Source organism: Thamnophis sirtalis, unplaced genomic scaffold (genome assembly GCF_051295495.1).
Source record: "Thamnophis sirtalis isolate CommonGarterSnake01/CBP01778 unplaced genomic scaffold, rThaSir2_p1.2 scaffold_7, whole genome shotgun sequence".
NCBI lineage: Eukaryota > Metazoa > Chordata > Lepidosauria > Squamata > Natricidae > Thamnophis > Thamnophis sirtalis.
The window spans coordinates 6,109,827-6,121,597 of record NW_028261387.1 but is presented as its reverse complement, the minus strand read 5'-3'; the positions used below and the strand labels follow the sequence as shown (position 1 = coordinate 6,121,597).

Here is an 11,771-nt window from a genome sequence, read left to right as displayed (position 1 = left end):
TATAGTTCAGCAGAAATATGTGCATTTTGGTCTGTAATCCTAAGACAAAGTGTTTAATTTAGGAGATTTGTAGAACAAGTTTATTGTCCACCAAGCTCCAGAGAGATAATATGAAGGAAAAAAAAGTGTTTTTTATACTTTTAAAGTTCAAAGTATTAGGCTTAATCTTAGGATCTGTTTAATTGTTGAGGGAAAATAGGCTGTCCAGCATAGCTGAGAGTTTAGGATGTTATTTTCTGCAGATGGAACCAGTAACTTGAACAATCTATTTTCCCAGTTCTTTTTCATTTCTAAAAATGAACATTTGCAATTTTATTCAGATATTCAGAGTCTTGGCTACTAAACAAAGCCTTGGTCTACTGTGGCCAACGTTTTTAGAAGAGATGCTAACTGCACTTTATCAAATAAATATTGTTGGCAAATGAAGAAACCAAGACTGCCAGTGGAAATATCAATGGCTGGTTATTGCAAAATGGGGACGGGGGGGGGGGGGAGAGAGAGACTAAAACCAGTGAAATTAATTATGTTTCCCAAACGACAACTGCAGTATTTTTATTTTTGCAAATATGGTTAGTATGATTCAGATGAAACCCAGGGTTCTTACATGCTTTGTCTTGTTTAGAAAATTATCCTCTATAACAGGGCTGTCAAACGGGGGCCTGCGGGCCAGATGTGTCATGCGCAGGCCACGCCCACCCACCCCCGGTTCTGCAAAGGCAAAAAAAAGTCACGATACATCACGTGGCGCATTTGAGTTTGACGCCTATGCTCTATAATTAGTTTTCTTCCAAATTTCTTAAAATTACGATTCTGCTTTTGTTTTGCAATAGAAAGTACTTCAATATGCACTTTTCTCAAGAGTCCTACTCCCGGCCCCCCATTATAACTCCCGCTGTTTCATACTTTGAACTTTTTATAATTTTCTTTTTACCTTAAAAGAGTTGTGCCCCACTAATAAATAATTTTACTTTGGAGCCTGTGACTAAGCGTTAACAGAGATGGATTTTTCTGTTTTTATTCTTCCATTGTCTTAGGGAGGGGAAAGTTTCACTATAATGAAATATTAAAAGCATTCTTTGCATAGTTCATTTACTGAGGCCTGGTTGCTATGATATCCCAAAACCTGCCACTCAAAGGCGCCTTGAACCACAAGATGGGCAGCAAATACATTTGATAAATAAATAATGTATGCAGGGCAGGGGTGGGTTTCTCGCCCCGTTCCAACCGGTTCGGTTCGGTTGGAACAGGGCCAGCGGCGTCCTCGTGCACGCGCGCGGTGCACACATGCGTACTAGCATCTGCGCGACGCTCCAGCTGCTCCTGGAGGATCGCGCAGGCGCTGTATGCGTCCTGCACATGCGTAGAAGCGCAGAACTCGTCAAAACCGGGTAAGGACCGCGGGCGGGCGGGCGCACCCTTCGTCGTTCCCGGAAGTTAGTTACTTCCGGGTTCGCCGACCAACCGGTTCGCAGGGATCGCCGCGAACCGGTTGAAACCCACCCCTGATGCAGGGGTTAGCAGTCTGTTCAGGCAGAGTGATTCACTATGCAACCTGTAGCTTCTAATAGACCCAATTCTGACTTGAGAACACTGATCTATTAGGATTCCAGTTGCCTATTTTTAACTTTTTGAGAGCAGTACACATTATTTAGTGGTAGTGGGTCTTGTCTCCAAGCCCTGATTTAAATTATAGATTACAGATTGCCTTTATGGCCTGGCCATGTATTTTCCTGTATGAGAAAATGGCAAAACTCTCATTTCCTGAAAATGTCTTTTATTTAATTTCTTAAAGGCCTGGTGTTTTGTACAACTTGAGGAATTTATTTACCGATAAGTTCAAAGTGGTGGCTGAAGATAATAAACTGAAAATAACTTGAACATACTACAGCTAGTGGCCAGTGCAATATTGAACATTTTATTGGTTTTATTTTTTTCCTACTTTAAATACCGTCTTTATTGAAACAGCAAAAATGTTTGACATGATATTTGGGATAAATTTTTCCTATCAATAAAACTTTTTTTTAAAAGGTCATCTATTGTTCATGTCGTTCTTGGGGTGAAATACATTCCTTTAAAGCATTCTTAAGTTCTCGTCTAATTGGCAAAAAGGCCAATTGGCCTAGGACCTGGGTACCTACGAGACCGTCTCCTGCCACATACCTCCCTTAGACCAATAAGATCACACAGGATGGGCCTTCTCCGGGTGCCTTCAGCAGGACAATGCCTGCTGGCGCCGCCTAGGAGTAGGGCCTTCTCTGTTGCCGCTCCGGCCATATGGAATGAGCTGCCCCCGGAGATCCAGGCCCTCCCCACTCTCATGGCCTTTCGCAAAGCCATTAAAATCTGGCTTTTCCGGCAGGCCTTCTGCTTGGTGTTTGTTGCGTTCTTTTTTAACTTTGTGTGTCCTATTGTTTTTAAGTTCTTTTAATTTCTTTCTATTCTGTAAGCCGCCCGGAGTCCTTCGGGATTGGGCGGCATAGAAACTTAATCAATTCAATTCAATTCAATCCTATATTTGCTATCTTTCATCTTTTGAATGTTTTCTTTTGCCATACTGAGTGTTCTCCCATCCCCGGCTGTAAAGGTGGAACCAAAAACAATAATCTCCATTTTTATTTCACTTCTGCCAAGTAACAAAACTTTTACAAGTTGTACGTCGTGAGCCTGAGCCATAAGGAATCACAATTGGGCTTCTAGCCGTCTCCTTTAGCAAGATATATGGGATACTACTTTGTCGAGTAGTTTGTTATGAGGAAGAATTTACCAGCTTCTGTTCCAGATAAGGCACAGAGTTTCCAATTCATTATTGTTCAAAGGTGGATTTATTTACTGCAAATAATTTAAGCATGTCTATTTCCAAGGGATGCAATGTTCCAGTTATGATCATAGAGTGCAGAGGATCGCCAAGGGCCACTGTAGTCATATCCTGTAGGGTACCTGATGCAATCTTCTGATCTAGTGCACCGACTCGGGCTAAGCCTACACAGACAGTGTTCTCGGTTACGTCTGCAAAAAGAAAGAAAAATGATTTGGGAAAATCTGCTTTACAATTTTGACTCCTGTAGCAAATCTTAAGAGAGAGCGATTCTTCCTCCTTTCCTTCAAAGTTACATCAACTTACACCGACGCCAGGAAATCTTCTGAAAGTTTCAGAATCTACAATCGCTTCCCTGAAAATTGGAGCAATGCCTGTAACTGCCGCGCAATAGGATGTGGCAAAAATGTGTAAAGTTCAGGCACAGGAAATATGGTGATCCAGCAGAAATCTGAACTTCAGGTATAATAATTAGCAACAGCAATAGCACTTAAGACTTATATACTGCTTTACAGTCCTCTCTAAGCAGCTTACAGAGTCAGCGTATTGCCCTCAACAATCTGGGTCCTCATTTCACTCACCTTGGAAGGATGGAAGGCTGAGCCAACCTTGAGCCTGGTGGGAATTGAACTGCTAAATTACAGTCAGCCAGCAGTCAGCAGAAGTAGCCTACAATATTGCACACTTATCACTGCACCACCGATTAGGTAATTAGGTTGGTTTTCAGTCATTCAGTTATTTAAGTGAATATAGCCCCCCAGAAAGACTAGATGCTATTCCTGATAGCTGAGGAATTATATCTCCAAAAAAGTTCCTGTAACCAAGAAATATGAATAGCAATAGCAATAGCAGTTAGACTTATATACCGCTTCCTAGGGCTTTCAGCCCTCTCTAAGCGGTTTACAGAGTCAGCATATTGCCCCCAACAATCTGGGTCCTCATTTCACCCACCTCGGAGGGATGGAAGGCTGAGCCAACCCTGAGCCGGTGAGATTTGAACCGCCGAACTGCAGATAGCAGTCAGCTGAAGTGGCCTGCAGTACTGCACTCTACCCACTGCGCCACCTCACTGCGCCAAAAAGGATTTGCTCAGTCATTTTTACTCACCCACTCCCATATTTTTCTTGTTGTTTGAATAGTCTTCACTAACCATAACTTCCCTAACACGGTAAATTGTATTATGTTTTGTTTAATGTTACTTTAATCCAAGATAAATTAATTGTGGTTAAAGTTCTCCTTAACCCTAATTCTCGTTTTGTGTTCCTTTGCTTTATAGGAAACAACGGTGTTTCCAGGTTTGGTTTTGATAAATTGTGTATCACTCTGAGCTAGCATCTTGCCTTTATATCAGGGGTAGTCAACCTTTTTATACCTACCGCCCACTTTTGTATCTCTGTTAGTAGTAAAATGTTCTTACCGCCCACCGGTTCCACAGTAAATGGTGATTTTATGAAAACCTAATGAAAATGTTTTTAAATAATGCTATGATTTTTTTTAAAAAAAGTCAATTAAATTAAAAAAAATAGGAAAGTGCTTCAGTATCGGACAAAACCCCTACCGCCCACCATGAAAGCTGGAACGCCCACTAGTGGGCGGTAGGGACCAGAGGTGGGTTCCTACCAGTTTGCATATATTCGGAAGAACCGGTTCGTCAAATCTACCGAACCGGTTAGAAGAGGTTCCACCAGTGGACCCGGAAAGCAGGCCACACCTACAGAAGAGGCTCCAAAATTTTTTGAAACCCACCACTGTGAGAGAGAGACAGAGAGAGAGAGAGAGAGAGAGAGAGAGAGAGAGAGAGAAAGGAAGGAATAAATAAATAAATAAAAGAGTGAGAGAGAGATGAAAGAAAGGAAGAAAGAAAGAAAAAAAGAAAAAAGTGAGAGAGATGAAAGAAAAAAGGGACAGAGAGACAAAAGGAAGGAGAGAGAGAGAGAGAGAGAGAGAGAGAGAGAGAGAGAGAGAGAGAGAGAGAGAGAGAGAGAAAGAAAACACATGGCTGGCAAGCCACTCCACCAGGTCACATGGCCGGCAAGCCACTCCCACAAAGGAGGCCACACCCACAGAGTAGGTTACAAAAAAATTTGAAACCCACCACTGTGAGAGAGAGACAGACAGACTGACAGAGAGACAGAAAGAGAAAGGAAAGAATAAATAAATAAATAAATAAATAAATAAATAAAAGATAAAGAGTGAGAGAGAGATGAAAGAAAGGAAGAAAAAAATAAATAAATAAAGAAAAAGAGTGAGAGAGATGAAAGAAAAAAAGAAAAAAGGGACAGAGAGACAAAAGGAAGGAAAGAGAGAGAGAGAGAGAGAGAGAGAAAGAAAACACATGGCTGGCAAGCCTCTCCCATCAGGTCACATGGCCGGCAAGCCACTCCCACAAAGGCCACACCCACAGAGTAGGTTACAAAAATTTTTGAAACCCACCACTGGTAGGGACCAGGTTGACTACCACTGCTTTATATGGAGAGCAAGTATCCATCTTTTTTGCTATAAGTTACTGGGATCAAACACTGAAGAACTAGAAGCTTTACCACAGAGATGTTCAACCGTGGACTTCAGCTCCCATAATTCCAGCATGGGTGGCTGGGGAATTCTGGGAGTTGAAGTCCAAAGGTCTTAAAGTGGCTGGTTGGACATCCCTGCTTTGCAGCGTTAATTTTAAATCTTAAAAGCAAGCATGATAAAACTTCAGCCAGTCAGATATTGCTGAATTTCAATTCCTGTCATGCCCACGGAGCATGACTGGATCACGACCAGGATGATGGGAGTCATAGTGCATCCTTGGTTTCTCCATCTCTGACCTACAATTTTACAATTAAAATGCTTTAAGATAAAATCAAGATCAATTTGAGGTTTCTTTTTTTCTGCAACGTAGAAATGTTTTACTAAGGAGAGAACTATACTTTTGCTTATATGTTTTCCCACAAAGTCTGCATTTCTTCATGCATTGTCAAATGATTAGTTGAATACAAGATGGCCAGGTATGTCATACACACTTTTCTTTTCGCCGATCGAGGACTGTAATATTCGTTCATTCTTTTTTTTATTTTTAGATTAAAAGTGCTTTCCTGCTCTGAATTTGGGCGTGACCCGTCAAAACCGCGCTCGACTAAGCCGCGCCCGATTAAACTGCGTCGCTGACGTCATCAACAGGGCGACAACAGCCAGCGGGGAGAAAGAAGGGCGCTTTAAATAGCGCTTTGAAAGCAAGTCGATTCAACTTAAGGTAAAGGTTAGGTTTAGGGTTAGGTTTAGGGTTAGGTTTAGGGTTAGGTTAAGGGTTAGGGTTAGGTTTAGGGTTAGGTTAAGGTTAAGGGTTAGGGTTAGGTTAAGGGTTAGGATTAGGTTTAGGGTTAGGTTAAGGGTTAGGTTTAGGGTTAGGTTAAGGGTTAGGTTTAGGGTTAGGTTTAGGGGTTAGGTTTAGGTTTAGGGGTTAATTTTAGGTTTAGCGTTTACAGCGTGCTTCTGTCTCCATGCTGTTGTCGCCCTGTTGATGACGTCAGCTACACGGTTTCGTCGAGCGCGGTTTAGTCGAACGCGGTTTTGTGGTGGAACCGAATTTAGGACCCCATTTGTGGCAAGTAGAATCTCAAACACGAAATGAAGGAAATGCATAATTTCTTACGAGTGTGGGAAATGATTAAAGCCAACGTGATTCATTCTTGAAATATATCCATATGGAATGTTTTTTTTTTTCCCAAAAAAGAAAAAAACCTGGGTCATTGAACTTGTGGCTGGTTTGTGTATAAGCCAACATTCTGCGGCCTTTAAATATGTGCTCCCAGGCCAGTGATGTACACGACATGATGATGAACCGTTGGCTTCCGTGCAAACTGTATCTTGCCAAGTTCAGGATGGCCCATCTCCATATTGCCATAAGAGTTCTTGAATTTGGAAGAGATTTCAAGCAGTATAACTTTTTACCCACAAAGGAAAGAAAGATTATACCTGGCTCTTGGCCCTCTAGCCGCCGATTCTGGACCACTGCAAGAAGTTGCTCTGCTGCTTGATTCACACTCATATACCGTGGTGGCTCAAATATTTTCTTTCCCCTGACAAGAGAAAATTGACAATGTCAAAACAAGGACCTCATACATCCTAGTCATGTTAAGATTCATGAGCACAACAAACCGACATTTGTACTAGTCGGTTTGCACACTCTGCCTTTCGTCACCTCAAGGCTGGATTACTGTAATGCGCTCTATATGGGGCTGACCCCCTGAAGAGTGTTCGAAGACTACAATTGGTCCAGAATGCAGCCGCACGAGCGATACTGGGTGTACCTAGATACACCCATGTTACACCCATCCTCCGCGAGCTGCACTGCCTCCCTATTGGTCTCCGAACGCGCTTCAAGGTGCTAGTCGTTACTTTTAAAGCCCTACATGGTTTAGGACCTGGATACCTATGGGACCGCCTCCTGCCACATACCTCCCAACGACCAACAAGATCTCACAGCTTGGGCCTCCTCCGGGTGCCGTCGGCCGGACAATGCCTGTGGAACGATCTACCCGTAGAGATCCGGACCCTTCCCACTCTCTCGGCCTTCCGAAAAGCCACTAAAACCTGGCTATTCCGGCAGGCCTGGGGCTGTTGATTAATGTCCAGCCCCACCTAGACAGAATGGATGGTGTGTAATTTTAATAATTGTATTTTTATTCTTAATGTTTTAAAAAAAATTTTTTATCTTGTTTCTGTAAGCCGCCCAGAGTCCTACAGGATTGGGCGGCATACAAATTTATTAAATTTCCAAATTTTGTTCAACAAATGTTTGTTAAACACAAGACACAAGACTTGGGCTGGGTTTGGTCACCACACTAACAGCTGAAAAGCAGTGAACAGTGTGTTCAGCAGATGGAAACGTATCGGTGGACTCTTCTCTTGACTTCACCGGACTAGCTTTAGATGTGCATTGAAAGCTGCATCCATCGTTTATGTCATCGGGAAAGAGAAATCATACTTAGGCAGCCCTGTGGCTGTTTTGAAGCTTTTAACCAAGGAATTACAGCCTGCGTGATTCAGATGAATGTATTCTCCACTTCTAAAAGAGGTGCCATGTGTTTACTCTTCCAGGACAATCCCAGTCATGGCTATTCTTCAACCCCCTCAAAAGTGGTGTTATACGTCCCTCTGCACCAGGAAACTCGGCTACTCGTGCCAAGTTGAAAGGAAAGCCTGTATTTTTCTACCATATACTCTCGAGTTGCATAATTATAGTCCCTCAGATCCAGGGTTTTAAGAGTTGTTTTCAGCAAAGTTTGCCAACTGTGGACCGAGCAAAGTTATGAAGAAGTTCCAAAATAAATCTTCCCCCGAGATTGTCAGTCCATATGAATATGAAGCTAAACCAAAAGTCAGGATGTGTCCAGAAACCATCAACTGTTCCATTAGATGAGCTGGCAAAGAGATGAAGGATGCAGACTGATCCACCCAAATTAGAAATACTGAACAACTGGGAATGAGAAAATATTGTACCACAGATACATGACTTGGATCAGAGCTAATATTGCTCTGTTCACTTTCTTAAAGCGAGAGACAGCTAATTCGTGCTAAACACAATAAGAATTAAATTTGCTTATGAAGTATCCAGTTTATCTTTGACAGAAAAAAAGGGATTAAAAGTAAGGTTTGGCCAATGACATTTTATTGCCTGAAGCAGAGGGCAAGTGATACCTCCAATTCCAGTTAGCACAAGACTTTAAAAGTACTTAAAACTACAAGGAGTTAAGGTCTGGACTAGTCATGTGGAGGAACACCCGGATTGTGATGAGCAATTTTTTCATGACAGGTCTTTAAAAAGAGATTAAAAAGTCATCTGTAAGAAGTCATTTGGTGTATCTTGCACAGTGGAAGAATTGGACTCAATATCCTTTAAGACCCTGTCCAACTTGATGCTATGAAAGCCAACGGTGCTGTCTCTTGGACACCCAATTCCTGACGATGCTTCCTGGTGGTAGATGGTGTTTCAACCCACAATGTGGCCACCCTGTTGTGAAGCCGTCTAAATTGGCTACTGTTGAAAGCTGTGACGAGCCTCCTGGGACACGGATGCAACCAGAAGTCAGGCCTCTGCATTTCAGAGAAGCGGAGAATGGATTGCAGCATTCTTTCTGATTGTGCAAAGACTTTCAACTGCATTCAGCTGATGTGGGGGAAAAAAATATTTGCAAACCAATTTTGGGATCTTTGAAAAAGGTCTGGGTGCGTATTTATTCCAGATTCCCTACAAATACTTAAAAATATTTGTAGAAATAATATCTGATATTTGTAGAAATACACCTGAGAGGATTCCAGTGGACTTCAGTTATGATTTAATTTTGCTATTGATCTGTCCCATAACCCAGAGTATGAATGACTCCTTTCCATCTCCTGCATTAATTTTGTAATATGTAATCCTATAGGCTCCTGTTATGGCTCAGCAGGAGCCGTTGGAGCTGCCACCAGACTCCAACAGCGAGGGGCGCTATGAGTCGGCTCTGGAGGATATGGAGGACCCTGGACAGGGTTCCGACTCCGAGCAGGGCGCAGAGAGACTGGTTGGCCACCAGGTGGTGCCTGAGCCTTGGACCAGTGGGGAAGAGACAAGGGAGAGTGATCCAGAAGCCAGCAGTGAGTTGTTCCTGGATGCACGCCATCGAAGAGCTAATAGGCGTCAGGAACAGTTACGCAAGTACAGGAGGTAATTGCGCTCAGCTGGTGGTCATTAGGCTCCTCTCCAGACTATAAAAAAGACTGCTTGTGCACACGCCCTTCTTGCAGAAGTCAACGCATTGACTAAAGAGAACGTAACTAGCTTGGCAGGCTGGATTGCTGCCAAGGTTTGTCTGAATTGCTGCCAAGGTTTGTCGGACTTGCTGCCAAGGTCCTTATCTGTTTGTTTGTTTGGCTTTCAGCCACCGAGATTCTGGTCTTGTTATTAAAGGACATTCTAATTAAGCTTGTCTCGGCTTTCATTACTGGACGGAGGAGGGGATCAGAACAGGCTCCTATAATAGTTCTTCTACTTTCAAATGCTAACCTAACTACACATTCTTCACTGCTACATGCTGATAATCAACATATAGCAACACAACTTACCTCATGAGATTCTCCACTGACTGCTCTTTCACTTTAATGTCTGCAGAAAAACATAAAATGTCATTCACTGGAAGTTCATTTTTATGCAAACTATTAAGACTCAAGATTTTTTTTTTCCCCTTGCATGATACAGAAATATGTCCACAGACTGTCTTCTCTAACCCATTTCTGCATGCACGATCTTACAATGTCTGTTCCAAAAAAAGTATTTTTTTAAAAAAGGACTAATTTCAGCTAGCCAGTACCATTATATTCATTGCTCTATTGTATTGTCCAATACATGGTTACCATTTTGTTGCTGTAGAGTATATTCATTATCTTTGAGCTGCTTTAGAATATACGGTAGGTGTATGAGGCAGAAAGGAACATATTTATTTTATATTGGAATTGGAATTGGAATTTTATTATTTATATGCCGCCCTTCTCCGGGAGGACTCAGGGCGGCGAACAATTCAAAAGGGGAAAGAGGAACATAAAAACAAAATACAAATAATAAAAATAAGCAACAGTTGCACAACCATACATGTCAAGAGGGGAGGAGAACTCATCACCCCCAGGCCTGCCGGCAAAGCCAGGTTTTGACGGCTTTTCGGAAGCCCTGGAGAGAGGTGAGGGTCCGAATCCCTGCGGGGAGTTCATTTCAGAGGGCCGGAGCTGCCACAGAGAAGGCCCTCCCCCGGGTAATAGCCAGGTGGCATTGGCTGGTGGATGGCACCCGGAGGAGGCCAACCCTGTGAGATCTAATGGGTCTGTGGGAGGTAATTGGCAGCAGGCGGTCTCTCAAGTACCCAGATCCAATACCATGAAGGGCGTTATAAGTTACGACTAGCACCTTGAAGCGTATCCGGAGACTGATCGGTAACCAGTGCAGCTCGCGGAGGATAGGTGTAACGTGGGTGTATTCCACATTTATTATTTTTATAAATAACTCAAGACAGCAAACATACTGATGCTCTTTCCACCTGCTATTTCTCCCACAACAAAATATTTGCGAGCTGAGAGAGAGCGAGTGGCCCAAAGTCACCCAGCTAGCTTTCATACCTAAGGCAGGAATAGAACTTACCTGGTTTCTAGATCAGCACATTAATCACTAGACCAAACTGGCTCTTCATTCATTAATGTCCCCTCCAAAACACAACTCTTTTGCAAAACTGGATTACGTAACGCACTCTACTTGAGGCTGCCCCTGAAAAGTGTTCGGAGACTACAATTAGTCCAGAATGCAGCCGCGCGAGCGATATTGGGTGTACATACTACGCCTATCCTCCGCGAGCTGCACTGGCTTCCTATTGGTCTCAGAGCACGATTCAAGGTGCTGGTTAAAGCCCTACATGGCCTTGGACCTGAATACCTGCGAGACCATCTTCTGCCACATACCTCCCTTAGACCAATAAGATCGCACAGGATGGGCCTTCTCCGGGTGCCTTCAGCGGGACAATGCCGGCTGGCGACACCTAGGAGTAGGGCCTTCTCTGTTGCTGCTCCGGCCCTATGGAATGAGCTACCCGCAGAGATCCGGGCCCTCCCCACTCTCATGGCCTTCCGCAAAGCTATTAAAACCTGGCTTTTTCGGCAGGCCTGGGGCTGTTGACCCCTTGATGGTGGTCCAGCCCCGTCTGATTGGGTGTATGTCGTGCTTTTTCTTAACTTTGTTGTGTCTCATTGTTTTAATTCTTTTTTTTTAAATAATTTTTCATTTCTGTAAGCCACCCGGAGTCCTTCGGGATTGGGCGGCCTAGAAATTCAATAAATGAAATGAAATGAAAAATAAAACAAATGTTTCCAGAGTATCTCTACTGAACTAATATTAGTACATAACAAGCAGTGATTTTCACAAACTGGTTGGCATTCAGGATCTCAGATAATGTCA

The 11,771-nt window shown here is 43.1% G+C and overlaps 1 protein-coding gene across 2 annotated transcripts in view; it reads right to left on the bottom strand.

The window, feature by feature from the left end:
* Positions 1-2,598: 2,598 nt before the first annotated feature.
* Positions 2,599-11,771, bottom strand: part of DPH5 (diphthamide biosynthesis 5) — a 48,112-nt gene continuing 38,939 nt past the window's right edge. For both annotated transcript variants that reach the window (XM_087719230.1, XM_087719231.1), the window contains exons 6-8: positions 9,902-9,941; positions 6,773-6,876; positions 2,599-3,006 (exon numbers count right to left, since the gene is read on the bottom strand). In XM_087719230.1, coding sequence (XP_087575356.1) covers positions 2,804-3,006; positions 6,773-6,876; positions 9,902-9,941 — 347 coding nt within the window. In that variant the 3' untranslated portion in view covers positions 2,599-2,803. The remainder of the gene's footprint in view (positions 3,007-6,772; positions 6,877-9,901; positions 9,942-11,771) is intronic.